A 23,259-nucleotide genomic window follows, 5' to 3' on the forward strand; every position below is an offset into this window, starting at 1 on the left:
TGGGGAAATACAGACATATAATGTCTGTGGGAGCATTATAATAATGCATATACTGCATACAAAAGGGAGAGGGTTTGTATACAATAAATATTTTGATATAACTACTGCACTTTACTTAACCTTTAAGAGACCTGGAATAAAAATTGTATTCTCATTAGTGTAATGTGAAAAAAAAAAAAAAACCTGCCAGGACACAATTATTTTTATATACTGTATGTGTGTGAGTGTATATATATGTATGTATATATACACATACATTTACACACACACACACACACACACACACACACACACACACACACACACACACACACACACACACACACACACACACACACACACACACACACACACACACACACACACACACACACACACACACACACACACACACACACACACACACCCCTGATGAACAATTTCAGTTTTATTTTACAATAAAGTTTTTTTTTGCCCTTCATTACAGAAATTGAGTATTTGCTGGGGAATGTGCTTAATTGTCATGGAAATAATGTCACAATGCAAAAAATCTTTAATAAAATAGGCTTCATTTTCTTTATTCTGAATGGGGTGAAAAATGTCTCGGATAGGTTTTGGACAGTTTTTGTGAGATTCATCCTGGTAGATCTCTTTGACATACACACAAATAATAAGAAAAAAAGACATATGTGTGCCGAGACACTCATGGAGCAAAAGAATGAGAAAGATGCGCAGAAGTTGCAGTCTTATTCGGTAATGCTAAATCATTAACAGGACTACATGTTTGAATCATCCAGTGACATCATGCAAGGGAGATATCCTAATTTTTTATCCATATTGAATAACATTTCATGAGATTCCATTGAGCCCACTGAAACAGAACTTCCAAGGTAGTCATTCAAACACTCAGTCTATAAGAAAAAGGTCCCACAAGAGGTGGTTTGAAAGCTAGTCATCTTCACTGTATGGCTTAATTCCAGTAGTACACACATAAAAGATGGGCAGAGAGTTACTGGGAGATGACAGAAAGAGCAGATGATAAAGAACTTAAATTTGTAATGACCTTTAAGCTGGAGTAAACCCATTTCAGTGGTTTAGTCTGTGTCCCGCCACTATTTTACCCTTCTTTTCTTAAATAATAAAAAGACTAAAACAATTAACTTAAGGAATAGATAAATGCTTTGAGCACCTATATTAGTATTTCATGCTTTTGTTCTTGAACAGAATACTGAAATTAAAATAATGACTTTTGATGAGCAGCAAATGTCACAATGTCATTGGGCGGCACTGGCTGCATGCATTAGCACGTAACAGTCTGATGACGAGGTCTGCTGCGAGATGATGTAGTGTATTCAATGAGAAAGAGAAAGTTCAAAGAAGATGATGAACAGTGCTGGGAACGTTCTATCCTCAAGTCCATTAGTAGTTCATGGGTTTAAATGCATTTGCTGGAGTAGGCATAGCCTAATTTTGTGTCTTGAGTTGCATGGCTTGCATTGCATTAGTATTGCTTTCCTGTTCCCTTCCCAGGGGAGTGTATTACACTGTACATACACGGCAGAGTCCACTGTAGTGGAGGTTTAAAAGTGTTCTTGAACGAGTGGACACCAATAAGCATCCGTTTTGAATCCATTTTGGATTCACACATGGAGTTGGGTTTTTTCAGTCTCCATGCGAGAGGTTTCTTTGATAAAGGTTTCAGGAGCCTGACATGACAACATTACATTGAGCTGGTTTAAAACTGATTGTATAAGGCGTTTGGACCTCATTTGGCTTCAAATACTGAGAAGAACGTATTTTATAAATTACACTAAATACAGGGATCTTCAAATGTTTCAAAACGAAAAAATCAGAGACTAAGATGTGACTGTATGCATATATGTTCTTTGTAAATAAAAGCCAGTGCACTTGAATATACTTCTGCGGTAGAAATCCTCGAAGTGCCAGTCTCCACGTCTGTGACAAAGTACGTTCAGCACATTTCCAGTATATTAGCAAGTTGATTACATCATTTGCTTGCTAAGACAGAGTATACGTTTTGATGGAACAGTTCTTAAGTGCCTTTATTGAAGGTCTCAATTCCTATGGAGCAAGAATTGAATCACTGTAACTTCAGTTGTTGTGTCTCCAACATGGGACCGAATCTTCAATCTTTCTGTGGCCATTTCAGAACTTAAACTGTTACGCTACCACCACTCCTGTATGTCAAAGTTTGTGTGTGTGTGTGTATATATATATATATATATGTATGGTATGAACCACCACACAAGGGTATGAGTTACGAAAGCTCAAAGCCTGTATTCATGCTGATTGCGTAGCGGAGTTTGTCTCTTAGGATGCTCTTCTTGCTGTAGTTGGGCAGTTTGAGTAGGTTGAAGCAAGTAGAGGACGTTGGCAGACGACCACCTGGCTCCTTCTTGCGAATGGTGAAAAAGCCACGCAGAACACTGCCTAAAGTATCGCCCGTGTCCTACAGCAACAATCAAACACATACAAGCAAGTTGAAGTCAAGAGATCATTGAAGAACACAGTTTGGAGCTTCTAAGAATGAAAGCTGATGTCTAACCTGATCATCTGACACTTCCACACAGCGGATGGAGAAAGGAGGTTTGAGGTAGGCGAAACCGAGCAGAGGAGGTCTTGAACAGCTGGTAACAAACTGCGGAAGAAAACAGACCCTTTATACATTTCAATAAATCCATAAATAATCCTAATAAAGGCTTCACACTAATATGTGATGAGTATTACCTTCAGGAACATGGCTCTCTCCTCAGGGGTGAAGTCATTGGAGAGGATGTCCCACAGCCAAAGAATGACTCTGTGGCTACTGTGGAACCCTCCGTAGTATACAGTGTGCTTCCTGGCAGACAGAAGAATGTAATGCATAAGTAACAAAAACCTTTCCATGACAGTTCCATAAAATATATATCATGATCTACAAGTCTACACCCACATACTTCCCATCTCTATTACTAGAATATGCAACATAAGCGTTAATAAATATCGAACATTACTAATTTAAATTTCTCATTGGAAAACAATAAAAAGTGTCTGTCTACCTATCTGTCTGCCAATCCTTGTGGTCTATCTGAGAATCTTTGTGGTAAAAAAAAAAATTCTACATCAATCTTACAAAATAATACATAAAACCCTTCAGGCCAATGTTTAGTGCAGGCTCACTTGAGATCGTCAAGGTCTATCTCAGCATTGTCCCCAGAGATGAGTCTCTGGACCTCAGGGGTGGAAAACATATGCAGCCACTCTGGGTTAATGATGCTGCGGAAGCCCCTAATGAAGGCGGCGGTCTGCTCCTTGATCTGGGTGTGCATGCGGAAGTGAGCCATCAAGTGGATGTAGCTGATCCTGGAGGGGGTGGAGAGGGCAGAGATTTAAATCTCTGAAATACTTCCGGAGAAGTAGTACTTTGTTCAGGGTTAAAATAATTTCTAAACAGCTGAGCAACAGTATTTTATTTGCAAACATTCAAACACCCGCCACACCAATGTGGGAGGCGTATAGAGTAGCCTCTATATATGAGGGCGCTACATGAAAACCATAAAAATGTGTTATTCAATGACTTCATGCCTCATTCTATAGTCAGTAAAAAAAGCTGTTTTAACAACTTTTAATTTAGTTTAATGTTTAATGTAATATACACTAGCGGTCAAAAGTTTTCAAACACTACATTTAGAATAATAGTAAAGTCATCAAAACTACGGAATAACATAAATGGAAATATGAGAATTATGTTGTGACTTAACAAAATCCAAAATAAATCAAAACTGTGTCTCAACCAACTTCTTGAGGTAGCACCCTGGGATGCTTTTAAAACAGTATTGAAGGAGTTCCCATATACGTTGGGCACTTTATTATTTGGTCCAAGTCATCAATTAAAAACCTTTTTTTAGTTTTATAATGAAATAAATTAATATTGTGGAACAATTACATTTTTGTCTACAAAACTAATTTCAAACTTTTAAGCATACGCCTTCAGATCAAAAGATTTTTTAAGATCATGAGATACATTTCAGTCAAGCGTTTCAAAACTTTTGACCGGTAGTTTATATGCAGTAGAACATGTTTAATTTGTCTTGTTTACATTCTGAATTCATGACACTATTGCACTAACATGCTATACGTGGCCATATTATGCGGTGATTACTCTCGGTTATTGTAATTTATGATGACACTGATACTACTGCAAAGAGATTAGTGCATAAAAGCGTGTTAATGTTTAGAATACAGACAGTTTAGAATCACATGATATGGTCTTGGAAAAAGTCTCTAAAATGTCAATGAAAAATCAGTGCGAATGATCGTACTGATGTAGGTACATTTGCACCAGCTCGCTAATAAATCTGCACGCCAGTGGGTTCATGTTAAACTGACTGAACAATGAACACAAAGTAGTAGGTGAAGCTTCAGGTCACACCTACAGAAGACAGTAATTTGTTTTAGCAGCCGGTTAGAAGTTTTTGCCCGGCAAGCTGTTACACAAAGCACTGATATGCAAAAACCCTTCTTTTTGGCCAGATTTTGTTCTAAATTACATCATACCCATTAATTCTTTGATTTCGTATGAAGTATATTGCGGTCTTTAGCTGGAATAAAAGCTAGCATAAAACTAACCAGAACATTTTTTGATCTTTTTTGAACTATTTAAGCTCACATATTTGAGTGAATGTAATTGTAAGAAAACAAAAGTAGTCCTCACAGATCAGCCTGTGGGTTCCAATTCTTCTTCCTCGTTTCAGATTATAATTTTTTTAATATTCAAACACAGCTTCCTCTACAAATGTGTTTTTTATCATGACATTTATTTGTATTGTATTGAATGACAATAGGAGGCAATTTGGCATTGAATATTTGGTTTACACATGATTGGAGAAGAAGAATGGACTCACTTGTTTTCATTTGTGACAGACATTGTCTTTCCCCCAGGAGTAAGCTCATGACAGACTAACTGTGAAGAGAGAAAGTGAGAGGAGTAAGCATATGAGAGAGTGAGTCCATTAGACCAACAAAATTGGATTTAGATAATAAAATGATATTTACCTGCCCCATCACCTCCTCATCATACGATAATGTCAGACCGAGGTCACTAACATCCCCATCGTAACGCTGTAATATAAATAAACACACAGTCATGGATAATACTACGTTTACACTACGAAACAACACTTAACAAATGCAATGAAAACATCAACTACTTTATCATCTGCCAGACAAAAATTGGAAGTCTGATCACTTTGCACATAGGATAAGCAAACCTCTTCTCAACATGGCAGACAATTTGAGATATCACAAATCTCTGTAACATAAACTGAGTAGGATGAATTATGTGCATAATTCTAATAATATTTTTTTCACCAAATCTCTACAACATTTCGGCAATATTTTTAGTGATGCTTGCCTTGTGAAGCACCACTAATTATTTTAGATAAACCCAGATCTAGGACAATCTTAATTTAATCATCTTGGTAGAACACATAATAATTTGATAATATGTAGGAATTTTTACACTGTCCTAAACAAGATTTCTTGCCATAAAGACTGCACATCTGTTGTGTAGATTTCAACATCACTTCAATGAGTGTAATCACTGCTTATCACAGACAGGGAGGGACCAGTCAATGCCAGTAAGTGGCACAATAACGGAGTGTATTAACTGAAGACAATAACAGCCAAGTTTAGACAGGAACACTGGTAGTAACAGGGCCCCATCAACATTTCAATAAACATTTTCATTACAGAGTCTATGAAACACAGTATCTTGTGAAACTCCAGCAGGTACATTGAACTTTTTACACATACACTTCACATGCATGTACAATTACATACTTAAAACTTAAAGTTCTGAAGTTGTTTTTTTAAAGATGTCCTGTTTCAGTGGCATGCCCATTAATCTATATTATTTAAAAACATTTTTAAAAAGTCTAAGAAACTACTGAAAAAACATAAGCTACTACTTATTTTTCTGATTTGACATTTTATATACAGTATAAGGTAGCTCCAAAAAAAAAAAAAACACCATTAATGGAGTACAATTGTGTGCTGATACGACAAATCAAATCAAAAGACATAGCATTACAAATATAATTGATCCAATTGTCCTAAAACGTCTCCAAGTGTCTAAAATAACGTAATAATTGTACATAAGAACTAATTACACAAGCAAACAACAACAGTGACTAATGGTATGCTCTCTCTCCAAAGCATGCAGGCATGAGTAACGAGATCGACATTCGGTGCCATTTGAGCCATCCTTGAAGCTGTGTCATGTACTTGGCACCATCTACTTGTGGCCAAATGTAATTAGAGTGAACAATACTCTCTGCCCATATTTGGACTAACCGCAGGTCTATTCGGACTGGGTTGTAGACAGCAGGGAAAGAACAATGCCATGGTTCTCCCATTGAAGATATTTTGTTCTCCCGCCAAGTGATAGCCTACTTAGGACTGCCGAGGCAGATTTTATGATAATTTCGCAACCAGCTAATCTGCACTTTCGCACAAGTGTAACAGAACCAGCTTGCTCTAATGATCTGCTCTGCTCTCTGGCACGTGCGTGCAACTACAGGGCTTCCCTCGATATTTCAGCATGTAGACCTCAAAACTGATATGACCAATTTCAATTCTAGTGAGAATTCTCTAGTTTAAAGCATTATGGAGGAAGTCAAGTCAAACTTCTCAAACAGAAGGCAGCCCTGATGTGAAAAACAGCACTCAGGAAAAGAGCACCACGGTGCAATGCGCCAAAAAATACAATAATTACACATCACCTTTACAAAACTGTTTCATGATTTTACATGAGTAAAAGTATCTGTTAACATTTTGACAAAATGTTAAAGTTTCATATTAAATAATCTAAAGTTTGAATCTATTAGTCCTCATTTTATATAAACAGTGGCGGTTGTAGTTAAAGTTTCACGATTTTGGGTTGTTCTTATTTTTTTCATAAATACTATAATTTGTCATTATTATTACTATTATTTATGAATAGCTACACTGACCTAACCATGGTAATGAGGAGCCTTTCCTCCTGTGTAATATGCATGTTCTGTTTGAATTATGTTTGAAATTAGGAAACAAACGTTATAATAATGGGCTCATACACTCACCTAAAGGATTATTAGGAACACCTGTTCAATTTCTCATTAATGCAATTATCTAATCAACCAATCACATGGCAGTTGCTTCAATGCATTTAGGGGTGTGGTCCTGGTCAAGACAATCTCCTGAACTCCAAACTGAATGTCAGAATGGGAAAGAAAGGTGATTTAAGCAATTTTGAGCGTGGCATGGTTGTTGGTGCCAGACGGGCCGGTCTGAGTATTTCACAATCTGCTCAGTTACTGGGATTTTCACGCACAACCATTTCTAGGGTTTACAAAGAATGGTGTAAAAAGGGAAAAACATCCAGTATGCGGCAGTCCTGTGGGCAAAAATGCCTTGTTGATGCTAGAGGTCAGAGAAGAATGGGCCAACTGATTCAAGCTGATAGAAGAGCAACTTTGACTGAAATAACCACTCGTTACAACCGAGGTATGCAGCAAAGCATTTGTGAAGCCACAACACGCACAACCTTGAGGCGGATGGGCTACAACAGCAGAAGACCCCACCGGGTACCACTCATCTCCACTACAAATAGGAAAAAGAGGCTACAATTTGCAAGAGCTCACCAAAATTGGACAGTTGAAGACTGGATAAATGTTGCCTGGTCTGATGAGTCTCGATTTCTGTTGAGACATTCAGATGGTAGAGTCAGAATTTGGCGTAAACAGAATGAGAACATGGATCCATCATGCCTTGTTACCACTGTGCAAGCTGGTGGTGATGGTGTAATGGTGTGGGGGATGTTTTCTTGGCATACTTTAGGCCCCTTAGTGCCAATTGGGCATCGTTTAAATGCCACGGCCTACCTGAGCATTGTTTCTGACCATGTCCATCCCTTTATGGCCACCATGTACCCATCCTCTGATGGCTACTTCCAGCAGGATAATGCACCATGTCACAAAGCTCGAATCATTTCAAATTGGTTTCTTGAACATGACAATGAGTTCATTGTACTAAAATGGCCCCCACAGTCACCAGATCTCAACCCAATTGAGCATCTTTGGGATGTTGTGGAACGGGAGCTTCGTGCCCTGGATGTGCATCCCACAAATCTCCATCAACTGCAAGATGCTATCCTATCAATATGGGCCAACATTTCTAAAGAATGCTTTCAGCACCTTGTTGAATCAATGCCACGTAGAATTAAGGCAGTTCTGAAGGCGAAAGGGGGTCAAACACAGTATTAGTATGGTGTTCCTAATAATCCTTTAGGTGAGTGTATATAGTAAATATGCTCTTCAATTTTTAAAAGGGGGGAGAAAACATCCAGTCGTTTTTGTTGTTGACGTCAACAAATAATGTCACTCGATCCATGTCCTTGTATTGAAAAAGGAAATGTGACCCTTTTTTACTATGGAGGGTCCCCACTTGATTTCCAATATAAAATCTGGGTCCTGAAGCTAAACTAGTTAATTGAACCACTGAGTTAAAGACACAGACAGGAGCAGTCGGTATGTGCTGTCACGCTCCTACAGTATATGTTAATAATCATAGGACATTACTTTAAAAGCTCACACAGCTGATGTTATTTTTCAATTAGTAGTTAATTTAACATGCTATGCTAACATGTAAACTAACATGCATTAGTTATATAACATGTTAGATACCCATTTATAATTCGGTTTATTATAATTCTGTTAGCTTTCTTATTTATTTTAAAAAGGGAGACTTTCACACATCAATTAAAAAAAATGGTTTCAAGTTTCAATTATAATAAAGCGTTTATTCAAACAAACAAACATAAAAAACCTTCTGTTTTCACTCCTTTAACTCTTACCAAGCAAAAGTTATCATAAAAAGTTACCAGCCACCGCCAGGGTTTTTGACGATTTTCGCTAAACTTTAATGGCCCGCAAAATATTTTCTTCCATGAATATATGAAGATGCTATATATCAAAATAAAGATCTGAGCCTCTGCTTTTAGGCAAAAAAAACGATTTTATTTTATCTTCATTTGTTCTTTTTTTATTGCTACTTGAACAGAGGTAGGTTTTGTCAAAAACAACATTTCGGACAAAAAGCTGAGAAAAAGGCATTTTTATCAAACAAGTGCTTTAGAATTAGTATGGTGTTCCACTTCACGTTTGAGACGATCGCAGTCTGTTTCTTTGATCAAAGAGTTGCGTACTCTTTCAAAACATGTGCGCGGGTCTTCCTTACCGTATACCACCTAAAACACGGATACCCGGAAAATTCCGTGTTTGGCGGGGAAGCGTTTTTTCATAAAACCCGGAAAATTCCGTGTTTGCCGGGGAAAGAGTTAAGGGTCATTGTAACTGATAATAATAATAATAATAATAATAATAATAGTGTAAAACTGTTTACCGTGATCCCATGAAACCGTGATATTTTCTGAGACTGTTATCGTACTGTGAAAATCTCATACCGTTGCAACCCTATTTTCAACAACATATGACACATGGCTATTTGATCAGGTGTTTTTACCGATTACAATACTAAGTGCAGTGCAAATATTGTAATACATTAACTTCTGGTTTGTCAGCAAATTTCAAAGCACTTGTTCAGTTTTGGTCATAATGCCTAAATGCACTGTAAAGTACAGCTTATAAGCTTTAAAACGATACCCACTTTGTGTTGGTCAAGACTGCAGTTATTGATATTTTGAAAATAATTTGTTATCTCGTCGGAACAAGCTTAAAGGGTTAAGCAAGCATGAAAAGAAGTACATTTACATTTATGCATTTGGCAGATGCTTTTATCCAAAGCGACTTACAGAGCCCTTATTACAGGGACAATACCCCCGGAGCAACCTGGAGTTAAGGGCCTTGCTCAAGGACACAATGGTGGTGGCAGTGGGGATCGAACCGACAACCTTCTGCTTAACAGTTTAGTACTTTAGGTGCCACTTCTCCACCACACACCACTCAGTAAGGTCTGCAGTACTCAGAAACCATAGCTAGAAGGAACATGAAGATATACTATAACCGAAAAGCATCCATGTATCATTGGAGAGCTCAAGATAGAATCAAAAGTTACACTGGGTATGGCCTTGGCAAAAACAATCAGAGAGATTATAGGATTGTTCAGATCTATTGAAGTTAATAATTGTGGTGTTAAATTCCCATTTGGCACCAACCTTGATGGAAGTGAGGTTCTTGTAGAACTCTGAGTCAAGAGAGGGCAGCTCATCTATAGAGCTGTAAAAGGTGCTGTGATGATGACCCAGGACCTGACTGAGGAAAAAGGAGGCAAACGGCACGTCCACTACGATGCCTTCATACATCGCTTTTCCTAGCATCTTTCCAACAAACTCGTATAGCTGCAGGTGATTCTCATGGATGCTCGAGGTTGGGGAAGGGTATAATCTCTCATTCCCACTGGTGGTCTGAAACAGAGAATGAAAAAAAGGTAAAAGAAGGTAAAAGTTCAAGTTTATTGGTCTGACAAGAAATCTGTTTAGATGAACTGCTCCCAGAATTAAATGCATTATAACTACTGTATGACCGGCTAGGAGAAAATGGTTTATACCTTAAAGAGGTTGAGTGCTGGGTTGAAAACCTTCTTGATAATCTCCTCTAAGAACTCTTTAAATACACCATCCTGGTCAATTCCAGCCTCATCCACACCTAAATCATTCACAAACTTCACTCGGATCACTCCTTTAATGGAGTTTACAGGCAGACGTCGCAGTTGATCATATCCATCCTACAGGGAGAGAGAAACAGAGACATTTACCAAGTTAAATGCCATTGCAATAATCTTAACAGGTGGTTTTATCCACTGCGTGCAGTCATTACAATCCACTGGAATATTTATTGTGTCAGTATTGGATATCATGAAGCAACCATTACCTCCAACATCCTTGATCGACGAATGGTTATGTGAGTTACATGGGGAGAGGCGGAACTTGTCTCCACCAATCCTAAAGTCTCTTTCTCTTTTGTAACAATGTTCCGGAACAGCAGTACCCTCTGTGACAAGAGAAAGGCATCACACTAAAAACATATCAACAAAGACAGATTCATTCATGTAATGGATTGCCATACTCAAACAATGGAGACTTAATCTTTTGGGCACTTTGGTTAAACTTATCTACTGAAGTTAACTGGGTTAAATTAAGTATCTTGTCTTGTGAGAAATAAATACCCTCATTTGAGTTTAACTCACATTTTTGTGTGGGATGACATGAGGAATGTACTGAAGTAGCAGCTGTGCTCTCCTTTTGCCTTTCTCCAGCTCTTGGAACAACAGACTGAGCTTCAGGTCTCTGTTTAGAACACACAGACAAATGTTTTTTGTGACCTTGTGTTCTTTGGGATAACCTTAACTGAGACTCTACAGCAAAAACAGAGTTTCATTTTGAATGTTGATATCTGAGGCTGACACACTTGCGGAGCCAGAGATCATCAGGAGTGAATCTCCTTCGACAGTCCCGCTCATACAGAACCATCAGCCAGCCGTGAACACTGTGGAACAGATCCAACTTCTCCCCTTTGGCATTCTCTGCAAATTAATGGCCACATACAAAAAAAAAGGAAGTACATTACTATTAGGCACATCTGCATATTATCTAACTGCATATTGTGCAACTACTGCAAATGACTGTAGATAAACAACTGTTCCAAGCATTACCATATACTGTTATGTAAATGTTTAAAGGAATAGCTCACCCAAAAATTTAAATTCATCATTTATTCACCCTCATGCCATGCCAGATATGTATGAACTTATTTCTTCTGCAGAACACAAATGAAGATTTTTAGATGAATATTTCAGCTCTGTAGGTCCATACAATGCAAGTTCAAATGCTCCAAAAAACACAAAGGCAGCATCCTTTCATTACCCTCAGTGGTAATCCATACCACTCCAGTGGTTAAATCTTTGTCTTTAGAAGCAAAATTAAAGGTTTGGGTGTCAACAGACCAACATATAATTCCTTTTTCACTGTACATCTTGCCATTTCAGACTCTAGATACAATAATTATTTCAAGCTTGATTACCCTTCCTACTGCTTAACGCAGGCCCAGAGTGCTGCTAGATGATGTTAGGGAGTGTAATCGTGCATGAAATCATGATCGCCAAGGAGACTTCTGATGTTAAGATTTATTGTGAAAAACTAGTAATATTTTGGTCTGTTCACACACAAAACCAACTGAATTGCTTCAGAAGACATGGATTAAACCACTAGAGTAATATTAATTACTTATATGCGGCCCTTGAGCTTATTGGAGCTCTAAGGTTTTGCTCACCATTCACTTTAATTGTATGGACCTACAGAGCAGAGATTTTTAAAGTCTTTGTGTTCAGTAGAATAAAACAGAAATTATGTGAGTAAATTATGAAATAATTTTAATTTTTGAATGAACTTTTCCTTTAAGCATTCATTGGGTATGTGCTAACAAAAGTTTGTTCACCTAAAATACCATCCCAGACCATCTTGTATACAAATGTGTTGAGAAACGAGGAGATGGTGACAAGCTCTTCCATTTTAAAAGAAATCTGTTCCTCATAGACCTCAATGTCATCAAGAATCCTGTAAGACATAAAAAATGAAACACATATTCACTGATAGCAAAGACAGGTGCAAGCGTATTAGCTCAATTACCCATGTCTCATAAGGAAGGAGGTTGGCATTATACTGTGTGATTTATGTACAGTATTTATACAACACTTACGTGATGAGATGCCTGGAGCAGTCACAGAAGAGCATGAGCATGGCCAAAAGCTGTTTGGATTCCTCAGTGTCATTATTGAGACACTCCAGGAAGAGTCTGAGCCCACCCTGAGGGCCAAGCTCACAGATAAATGCCCATAGCTTAGGCAACAGCTCATCAAGATACGTCAGTCCTGGAAACAGAGTTTAATTATGAAATCATAAAGTATTTTAGGAAATACAATACTTAACACTAGTTTTGGCCTTTTGGCCACTTTTATTGAAAGGCGCAATACAGGGAAGGCAGGAATGATGGGGAGAACTTTTGGAAACTGGAACAGAAACTCAAAGTGTCAAGAGTACTACTAAGCGACAGATTAACCAAAATACAATATATTAAGATATAAAAAGTTAATGAAGTATTCACCTGCCTAACTGAGCATTCATAGATATGTGAATATCAATTTATATTGATTTAATTTTAAAAGCATTTACCTGTGAGGATCTGGAGGCGGATCTGTGTGAGTGTGGTGAGGGCCGTCTGATACAGCACACAAATACTGCACACCTTCTGGACCTCAGCCGAGTCAACCCGCTTCCCCCCGATCGGCTTCAGGATGTTCCGCACAGAAGCAGACTTCTGGAATGCCCGCTTGAAGAGATCTAATAACACAGACAGTTTAAAGGGATAGTTCACCTTAAAATGAAAAATCTGTTGTCATTTACTCACCACTAACAACGACTTAATGACTACAGAGTAAATGACTACGGAATTTTTTAACCCAGGAGGTTAACCACTAAGGCGTCTATGTGTAAAGATATACCAAACTATCTTATGGGCCTATAATAAGAAAACTTTTAGACTTGCAAGAATGTAATAGAGTGAAAAAGTCTCACTTTTGACAGGCAGGTTATTCTGTAGTGTGGATGGCTGAGGAGGGGTCATTGGGATGGGTTCTTGAGTCTCAAGCTTTTTGCAGAGAACATCACAGAAGAGAGTGCAGATCACAGGTACTCCCCACAGACACTGTAACTGCTTTGTTACCAATGGCATAGACTCATTAAGCCTGGAGGGACAATGAGAGAGAGACAGCAAGAGAAAGAGAGCAATGAATACCACAAGATACAAATACAGGTAGTATTAGCTGCTGTATTTTTTCAACATTAAATAAACATACCCATAATCAACAGTTTGTGAGAACCAGCCCAACACTGGGTGCCAGTGTGTGAGGTTGGATTTCTTCTGAGAAACATATCTCTGACAGTATGACAACATATCCGTCAGATCCTTGACAAAGTGACTGGCTTCCAGCTCTAGAACTTTTACATTAAAGTATCCCAGCTGAATAAGGTTACCTGGAAACAAGATTGAAGAGAAGTGATCTAGGAATCGCAAACCAAAATAAAATTATGAAAAATTTCCCAAAAGTTCAAATATATGCCAAGAAATTATTCTTAAAGGAAAAGTTCACCCAAAAATGAAACTTCTCTCTTTGAATACTCATCCTCATGCCATTCCAGATGCACATATATATGGCATAAAAGTAATCCATATGACTAAAGAAGTGTTTTTATCCATGTCTTCTGACACAATCCTGTGAGTTTTGGGTGAGAACAGACTAAAATTCAACTCTTTTCCACCCTTTTCATTAATAAATCTTGACATCAGAAGTCTCCTTGGAGATCATGATTTGAAGCTCAATTACAAATCCTGATCGTGCCTAGAGACTGCAATGGAGATATACAGTGAAAATGGAGTTACATTTTGGTCTGTTCTCAACCAAAGTCGGTTGGATCACTTCAGAAAACGTTGATTAAACCACTGGAGGCATATGGAGTACTTTTATGCTGCGTTTGTGCACTTTATGGAGTTTTGGTCACCATTCACTTGCATTCTGTGGACATACAGAGCTGAGATATTCTTTTAAAAAGGTTAGTTTGTGTTCAGCATAAGAAAGAAATTCATACATCTGCGATGGCACAAGGGTGAGTAAATGATAAAAACACTTTCATCTTTGGGTTAACTATACCTTTAGGATCTGTTCACCATTGCTCTTCAAATATAATACATACTTTGACATTTTTGTTAATGAAGCACACATGCTTACCCAATAAGCAGAGAGTGTGGCTTCCCTCTAGGCAGACACATATATCCAGACACTGCTCCTCTCGGCTCAGAAATAAGACAAACTTGCGAAAGAGGTCATGAGTCTGGATAATGACCATACACTGCACAAAACACAAATTCAGATCACAACAAAAGAAAAAGCATATCAGAGAACACTGTTTTTAAAGTCAAAACAGCATCCAATTGTCAAGATTTAAAAAGGCTGCATTACAATGTATTTGCATCATGCACAAAAACACTAGATTTCATGTTGATTTTAAGATTTGCTTGCAAGTGTGTGATTTTGTTATACTTCTGCGTTTATTTTTTCCCTTTCCTCCCCAATTTTGAATGCCCAATGTGCTCTAGGTCCTCATGGTGGCGTAGTGACTCGCCTCAATCTGGGTGGAGGATGACGAATCCCAGTTGCCTCCACGTTTGCATCTTATCATGTGGCTTGTTGAGCGTGTTACCTTCGGAGAGATAGCGCAAGTGGAGGCTTAACACTATTCTACACGGCATCCACGCACAACTCACCACACGCCCCACTGAGAGCGAGAACCACATTATAGAGACCACGAGGAGGTTAGCCCATGTGACTCTACCCTCCCTCACAACCGGGCCAATTGAGTTGCTTAGGAGACCTGGCTAGAGTCACTCAGCACGCCCTGGATTCGATCTCATGACGATCTCATGACACCGATCTCATGGCATCTTAACTTGCTGAGCGACCCAGGCCCTGATTTTTTTATACTTGTAAATCGTGTGGGTTTTTTATTTTCTTACATCTGGAGTGAGTGTGTTAAGGTGGAAGATAAACGCTGGAACAGACATGATATGGAGAAGGAAAGACCTCAGCAGGTTGTCTGAGAAATGTGCAGCAATAACAGGCCTGTAGTACACAAGGACCACAAAGATAATCAATATCATCTGCCACTTCACAGAAATGAGCCAATGATGTAATCATATCACAAGATGTCTTAGAGAGTAAACACGGTTCCCATAGAAACCTACCTGAGTGACAGAGTAAAAATGGCTGTGAGGGTTCCTTTGGAAAGGGAGGGTCTAGATCTTGCCAATCCGTTGGTAAGCAGAATCTGCAAACAACAAAGATGGTGTTATAGAATTTTTTTAAGTTCTAGCACCAAGATCAGGTTAGATTGGCTTAAACATATTAAAATGTATTCAAATGAATATTGACATGTAGTGACAAGGTTCTGGTTTGAATTGGCAGTACCTGAAGTACAGAGTAGAAGCCCTTTTGATTGAGATGTCCCATAATGTTCTCACATATTCTGTTTAACGCAGGCTTGAGGGCCTCTCCTTAAAAAAAAGAAACATAGGAAATTCAACTAGGGTTTTATCTATTTTAGACTGTAAATCATCTCACCACCACTGATTACATGTGACACAAACCTTTGCCTCGGATGATTTTCCATGTTGATGTGTCTGTGAAGGTTATCAGCATTGTAAGGTACAGAGTCACCAATTTATTTTCTTGTAGTATGTCAGGCTGCAGACAGAGACAGAAGACAGGAAATAAGCATTCATTCATTCAAAATTGAAAAGATATGCCTGTAAAGAACCTTTATGAGCAATTTAAAAACAACAACAAACGGATCATGAAGCACTAAAATTATTACAAGGAAATACCTTAAGTTTTTTCAGAAATTCACAGGAGACACAGAGTACATCTTTGATCTGTTTGAGCCAGGGGATGGTGAGGTCTTTTGAAAGAGCCAGGGAAACATACCATACCTAGAAAAACTAAATTACGTCACAACAATGCAACATCTAAAGTAGCATAAAGTAAGAGACCCTAAGAACATCAAATACTGCTTGGTTAATGACTTACTTTAGGTTCATTCTCAAATTCCATGCTACTTAGAATTATTCTACACAGCTTCTCAAACCTCTGTGTAGAAAGGAACAACAACTTCATTCGTTTGAACAATTTTCAAAGTAATGAGTGCAAATATTGTTTTTGTAATGCTCACCAACTTATCATCCTTGCAAAATATGAATAACAACTTCCTTGCAATTTTGAAGATGGATAGAGCATTTCTTTTTGTTGAACCTGCATCACTCACAGCAAAGAAGTCATCAACCTCTTTCCTAAAACAGAGTTATTAATGTCAATATAAGCCACTATGCTGAAAATAAGTTCTCAGTCAACAATTGTAAATGGCACTAAATAAATGAAGTCAGATACACATTAAATTTAAGAAAAAATATTTACAAATGGCACCATGAAATGGAGAATCACTTTTTCCTTGATATTTAGACATATAAAAAGGTAATTGTACTCTAAAGAAATACTGTAAATTTCAGAACTCAATACTTCCTCCCCAGTCTAAAAAGAGAATTTATAGCTGCCACCCTGATGAAAAGTCTCATTTTGAAATCTCTGTGTTAATGAAGTCACAACACATTGCTCATTTGTATTTACACATCCCACAACACACGTTATCACACCCTTGGGCGGGGCCACTGGCGCGAAGTTAAAGTCCAGATGGCAGGCCTTGTGTAATGCCAAAGGGGAGCCATCTGGACTATTTTGTATACAAACATGAACTAAACAGACTCTTTGAACACTGCCATGTATCTCAATGCTTTTAAAAGATGCAGTGTCAAGTTACAACTCTGAAAGGGAGAAGCCATTATCTCTCATTCAGCTGCTGCCTCTTGTTTATTTGAGCACAAATGCATCACGGATGCATTCTGGTATTCTGCATAACTGGGTATTTTTTCAGCCCTTATTTTATGTATTTATTTTTATTACGATGTATCAGATGCCAATATGTATCAGCCAATTATTGACCAAATTAAAACCATCAGCATATCGGTAATAAGCATGAAAACTCAGATATGAAAAAAACAATGGTTTATTTAGAATTAATTAGTAACACACTTTGTAAAAACTCTGTGAATTCAAATGCACAATCCAAAAATAATTATAGCCACAATATCTAAAATGGTTGGCACTCCCAAGGACATGTAATATTAAATTTGTATCCTGTCTTGTTCTCATGTTAATGCAGAAAAAACCTATAAGATAGATGAGGTAATCCATTCAAAACGCTTTGAAACCAGCAGACTTTGACTTCTGAGATATTGGTATGACATCCAATAATGCTGCATGATTTATAGAATCATATAAATATAGATTTATATGTTTTCATTAGGATTATTATTATTATTAGGGCCCAAGCCTTGAAAAGGCGAAGGCCCTATTGTTTTCGTTAGAATATTATTTTTCTTACGACTATTCGGGCACTTTTGGGGCTCTTAACGTGCTCTAAAACTCTTGAAACTTTGCACAAGGGTCAGAACCCGCGGCCATTAGGGCCGGGCTGAAGCTGGTACCGGGGCGTGGCAGGGGTCTATTTAGGGTTGTTTGGAAAACGCATGCAATGGAATTTGAAATATTCCTCCTAGAGAATTCCAACAATCGCCACGAAACTCGGTCAACATGAAGTCAAGACACTGAGGATGAAAAATTTCCGGCAGATTTTTGATATCTCGAACGGTTTGGCCGTGGCGAGGAAACGAAATGATGGCGCGAAAAGAGAAACAGGAAGTGTGTTATAACTTCTGCATACATTAATTGATCTCGATGAAACTTCAGCAGTGTGTTCGCTGTAACAGGCCGATCGCATGGATGTGACTATTGTGAGTCAAAGTTATAGCGCCACCAACTGGCAGAAGGAAGTGTGTCACTTTCAAAATGCTTTGAAATCATCCTCTTATTTTTACCCGATTTACTTAAAACTTTTGGTGTGTAATGTAAACACACGGCAGATGTAGACATGTGAAAGGATTATTGATATCTTGGATACTGTTGCCGCGGCAATGCTTCAAACTTGAATATTCTTTTTTGATGCTTTTGAGACTCTTAGCATTCTTGAAATTGCATGAAACTCGACAGACACATCACATTTATTAGCCAGTAGACATGTGCAAAGTTTCAGAAACGGGCGTGGTGCAGGGGCTCAGTAGTGCCACCTTTTGACAAAAGTGAGGGGGTTGGTTTTACACTTTGACCCACAGTCACAAAACTCAGTAATTATATTGTTCTCATCGAGCCGGACAAATTTCTAATTTCCAGTCATTAGCTCAGACCAACAGAAAGTCAGATATTTTGGTTTGAATGTGGATGTTTTGGAAAATTTTCTCTGCCTCTCCCACTGACCCTACGTCTCTCTGTGTCTGGGGGGAGGGGGATGATTTGGCTGTTGAGTGAGAATGCTTTTATTTTTGTTTTTCAAGGTTTTGGGGCCTTTAACGTGCTCGAAAACTCTTGAAACTTTGCACACGGGTCAAAACCCGCGGCCATCAGGGCCGGACGAAGATGGTACCCGGGCGTGGCAGGGGGGCTCGACAGCGCCCCCTGGAATGGGAGTCGAACACTTGTCCGCATATCAAACATGCTTGCATGTAATAATATGAAACTCGGTACACTTGTAGATCTCATCGGGCCGAACAACTTTCGTGCTCTAAGTTTTACGCCAGCCCAACAGGAAGTCGGCTATTATGGGTTGTTTGGAAACACATGCTCTGGAATTATATATATTCCTCCTAGAGAATGAATCCAATCGCCACCAAACTCGGTCGGCATGAAGTCAAGACATTGAGGATGCTACATTCCGGACGGATTATTGATATCTCGAACAGTTTGGCCGTGGCAAGGAAATTGATTTAGGACTAAAAAAGGACACATAAAGTGTGTTATAACTTAGTTAGTTCTATCTACAGTTACAAAACTCGGCGTGTATATTGTTCTCGTTGAGCCAAACAACTTTCTAATTTACAGTCATTAGCTCCGACCAACAGAAAGTCAGATATTGTGGTTTGAATGTGGATTTCTTGGAATTTTTCTCGCTCTGACAGACAGAGTGCCCCCTCCCGTTCTGTGTTTTTTCTCTCTGTCTCTCTCTGACAGACATAGTGGCCCTGCCATTCTGTCTGTGTGTGTGTGTGTGTGTGTGTGTGTGTGTGTGTGTGTGTGGGAGGGAATTTCTCTGTTGGAACTTTCAAGCTCCAAATCGCCCTGAACATAGACATCCCAAGTCATTGAAAAGTACAAATGGTATTATTTAAAGTTTTTTTTATTTCTCTCTTACGTTGTAAAATGCTACGTTTTTGAATGGCATGTAAAATGTAAAAATAATCACTCAATCTCCATTTTTTTCTCTGATCTGTTGCTATTTTAATGATTTAAAAATCAAAGCACTGACCATTTAAAGTGTGAGCTTGTACATTTTGAAATAGTTATAAACAGTCACAGCAATGCAGTGTTATTATGTGCCTAGATAGTCTTTCAAATAAAATGAGTTTACCCCAAAAAGATATTTCTCTCATCATTTACTCACCCTCAGGCACGTGCACACATAGACATCAAAGGGGGCTTGAGCACCTACCCTTTTTCTTCCTCGAGAGAAATTAGTGCCCTTTTTTCTGTGGTGTTTTTTATTTATTTTTATAAATAAATTAATACATATATTCCTGTTTGCGCACAGCTTCCCTGTCAAACAAATATATTTATTAAATAAAAAAATCAAAACATCACGTCGGTAGATGAGATTTTGACGATGCCCGCCCTCCCTCCCTCCGCGTCGTGTACAGTGCCTCGACTATACAGCTAATTAGCCAAAAGCAAATATAGTTAACTTGTGTCTTGCTAACATTCATGACTCATGAGCTACTAGCTAATGTAATAGGTAAGCTAAAGTCTAGCTAAGGCAATATATCATGACCATACAGGCCAATATACTGTACTTATTGGAGACATTACAGGTGAATACAGTCACATTTGTGTGATGTACTTAACATAATGATAAATAATCTTAAGATATTATATCGTATGCTATGTATTGTGAATACACCCATGTTAAACATAAAAATGTACTTCCATTGCATATCATAGGAACACATAAGCATAAATTATAATTACACTGATAAACCTGTACAAAGACCTCCAGATAAATACTGGCCTTCTGGATTAATACATTTAAGTGCTGCAAAAGATATTGACCTATGACATCCTATGAGATAAAAAATTATTCTTCATTTGAATTATCTCATAGATGTGACTATTGTGGTTCACGGTCATAGGCCCTGTCCCAAATGGCACACTTCATATGAATTTTCAGTCTTGTGTACTTATTTCATGTGTCCATTAACTCCATGAGACCGTAGGGTGTCTCATTTTTCATTTTAGGTATCGGAAGGGTGCTCACGCATACTTTGTGGTCGATATGTGCCCTCAATGCGCACTTTTGCAGTGCAAGCTCTACAGCACACATCTTCTCGACAGTCAAAGCGAGGTTACGTTATTGCCCATCGTGCACAGCAACCCTAAAGGCACAGGGGGTGGCGGTGCCACCGGCTTGGGCCCGCCATCGCTGCTCGCAGCTATATTTTTAATTGTATTTCTTCATCTAACACATACAGCAAAGACCTATGGTATTTTAGGCACATTTCTCATGGTGGCATAGTGGTCTATACCACAGCAAAGAAAACATTTTCATCCCTAACCTGATTTCTCTTTGCAGCCTACAACGACAGAGGAATCTTCTGATCAGAGCCTGGATTTGGGTGGCCGCGCTCTCTTTCTCTTTATGGTCTTTCCTTTCCTCCCGTGCCAGCCTGGCCTTATCCAGGAACTGGGATTTAGAGATTTGGGTAGCGGTGAACATGTTTCCACTCCAAACTGAGGGTTAAACATGAGTATTATGGCCAGGAACAAATTATTTCTTCCTTACAAGGCAACGTGCAGAACACTACTACATAACCATCATCACTGAGAGCAAATATGAAGTCAGAGGTTAGGTATGCAATACAGAAATAAATATTAGTCTCAAACCACTGCAAATTTGGCAACAAAAAAAAACAAAAACAAGCAATTAAATTCTTAAGTAATAACAAACGGATTATTACCTAAAACCCTAATGTGGTGACTGAGATGCCTCTGTTACCACAGGTCACATGAATGCTATCGCAAATGTTCATGTATTAACCTTTTTTCCTGGAGATCCATTGGATTCTGCTGAACAACAAAATATGTCGTTAATCGAAGCGACAGATCACAAAGCAGAGAGAAAATCTTTTCGTAACTGACAGTGGAATCATTGTGATTGCACCAGAATATAAGCAATATAAATAGACAACATTGACAGTTAACGTCAGATTTACATTAGAAGATAAAAAAAAAACACTATGCAGCCACTAATGGAATAAACTTCACCACAGTGGCAATAACAACCATCCTAGCTAACATGTTAGCAACTACTGATTATCTGAAACATTCTGCGAGTTGAAAACACTGTCACGGGATAAACGTGTTACAGGCGAAGGGTAAAGAAAGTATTTAGTGCTTTGACAAAGATTTGACTTACTTGAGCGTTTGAGAACAAATTAAAAACAGACGTTAAAATAGTGCGAATCAGACACCGCAGCTCGTATCCATAAACGGTGTAACCTCTTAATCCCTCCGGCGGAACATTTCTGCTGCGACAATCTACGTTTCCATAAGAAAGGTATGTGTCATATGATTTAATTCACAAAGTATATTAATATTGTCTAAAAAATAAATATTTAAATGTAACCATGGTTATGTAGCGAGAGGGTTAATGAAAGCAGGGAGATTGGTTTTATTTTTTTCCAAAGCGGAACTATTTGTGATATATCTGTATCAGTAAAACCAAAGGCTCTCTAGCAAGTCAGTCCACTCGTGGCTGTTTTTGGAACGCTCTCGGGAAGCTATTTCCAGTCATGACAGTGCAGCTGCTATCCACTTGAAGGGGGGGCCGCTAATTATCAAAAACGGTTGGTTAAGATTGCGATCAAATAACTTTTTCAAATCAGCAGTAGAAGCTGACAACAATGTAATCATAAATTGCGCATCTTAATCTAAGATTACACTAAGAATACGCTATGGCGTTCTAGACATATAAATTACTTATGGATCATTGACAGAAAAGGTTGTCTGAGTTGATAAAATTAGAAATCTTTAAAAACTCTAGTTTAAAACATATGTGTCAAGCTCGTAGAAATGTAATGTTTTATTAAATAAAAAAAAATCATTTATAGAATTTTTAACTTTAAATATGTGATAAGGTGTAACCATCAAGTAAACAGTATTAAAATAATGTTCTTGCACCCAGAATACATGAGTGCACCCAATTTAATAATGAATTTAACAATTAAATTCAACAATGAAACAAGGGATTATTACTCTCATCCCTAAACCCGGAAAATATATTATTTTAATTGACAACTGGCACCCTATTACACTCTTGACTATTGACTATAAAATTCTGGCTTCAGTGTATGCCAACAGGTTAAATACTGATCTTGATTCTATTATTTCCTAAACACAGTCAGACTTCATAAAGGGTCAACATATTTCAAATAATATAAGGTTATTTATGGACTATGCCGA

The 23,259-nt window shown here is 38.1% G+C and overlaps 1 protein-coding gene across 2 annotated transcripts; it reads right to left on the bottom strand.

Moving 5' to 3' along the window:
- Window positions 1-456: 456 nt before the first annotated feature.
- On the bottom strand, window positions 457-22,307 carry LOC127633591 (ubiquitin-protein ligase E3B-like). Of its 2 annotated transcripts, none has more exons than XM_052112808.1 (27): window positions 22,214-22,307; window positions 21,756-21,861; window positions 21,354-21,528; window positions 16,814-16,931; window positions 16,672-16,731; window positions 16,470-16,574; window positions 16,233-16,329; window positions 16,054-16,139; window positions 15,831-15,913; window positions 15,603-15,708; window positions 14,818-14,938; window positions 13,888-14,065; window positions 13,607-13,776; window positions 13,205-13,372; window positions 12,732-12,903; window positions 12,471-12,589; window positions 11,445-11,559; window positions 11,224-11,323; window positions 10,908-11,027; window positions 10,585-10,761; window positions 10,193-10,441; window positions 5,035-5,100; window positions 4,884-4,942; window positions 3,160-3,342; window positions 2,728-2,839; window positions 2,546-2,638; window positions 457-2,449 (listed from the first exon to the last, which is right to left on the bottom strand). In XM_052112808.1, exons 3-27 carry the CDS (start codon window positions 21,512-21,514, stop codon window positions 2,258-2,260), a joined length of 3,210 nt encoding a protein of 1,069 aa, XP_051968768.1. In that variant the 5' UTR covers window positions 21,515-21,528; window positions 21,756-21,861; window positions 22,214-22,307; the 3' UTR covers window positions 457-2,257. The 2 variants fall into 2 exon arrangements, with proteins under 2 accessions (XP_051968768.1, XP_051968775.1); XM_052112815.1 differs by having other exon boundaries at window positions 21,756-21,864; window positions 22,214-22,296.
- Between the last annotated feature and the right edge of the window lie 952 nt (window positions 22,308-23,259).

The sequence above is a fragment of the Xyrauchen texanus genome, chromosome 3 (genome assembly GCF_025860055.1).
Source record: "Xyrauchen texanus isolate HMW12.3.18 chromosome 3, RBS_HiC_50CHRs, whole genome shotgun sequence".
In the NCBI taxonomy this organism is placed as follows: domain Eukaryota; kingdom Metazoa; phylum Chordata; class Actinopteri; order Cypriniformes; family Catostomidae; genus Xyrauchen; species Xyrauchen texanus.

Coding starts and splice junctions, on each gene's coding strand:
- LOC127633591 (XM_052112808.1), bottom strand. CDS start 21,514: ATGTTCACCGCTACCCAAATCTCTAAATCCCAGTTCCTGGATAAGGCC. Junction 15,709..15,830: donor ATTTTTACTCTGTCACTCAG/GTAGGTTTCTAT, acceptor TGTGTACTACAG/GCCTGTTATTGCTGCACATT. Junction 2,840..3,159: donor ATAGACCTTGACGATCTCAA/GTGAGCCTGCAC, acceptor TCTGTCTGCCAG/GAAGCACACTGTATACTACG.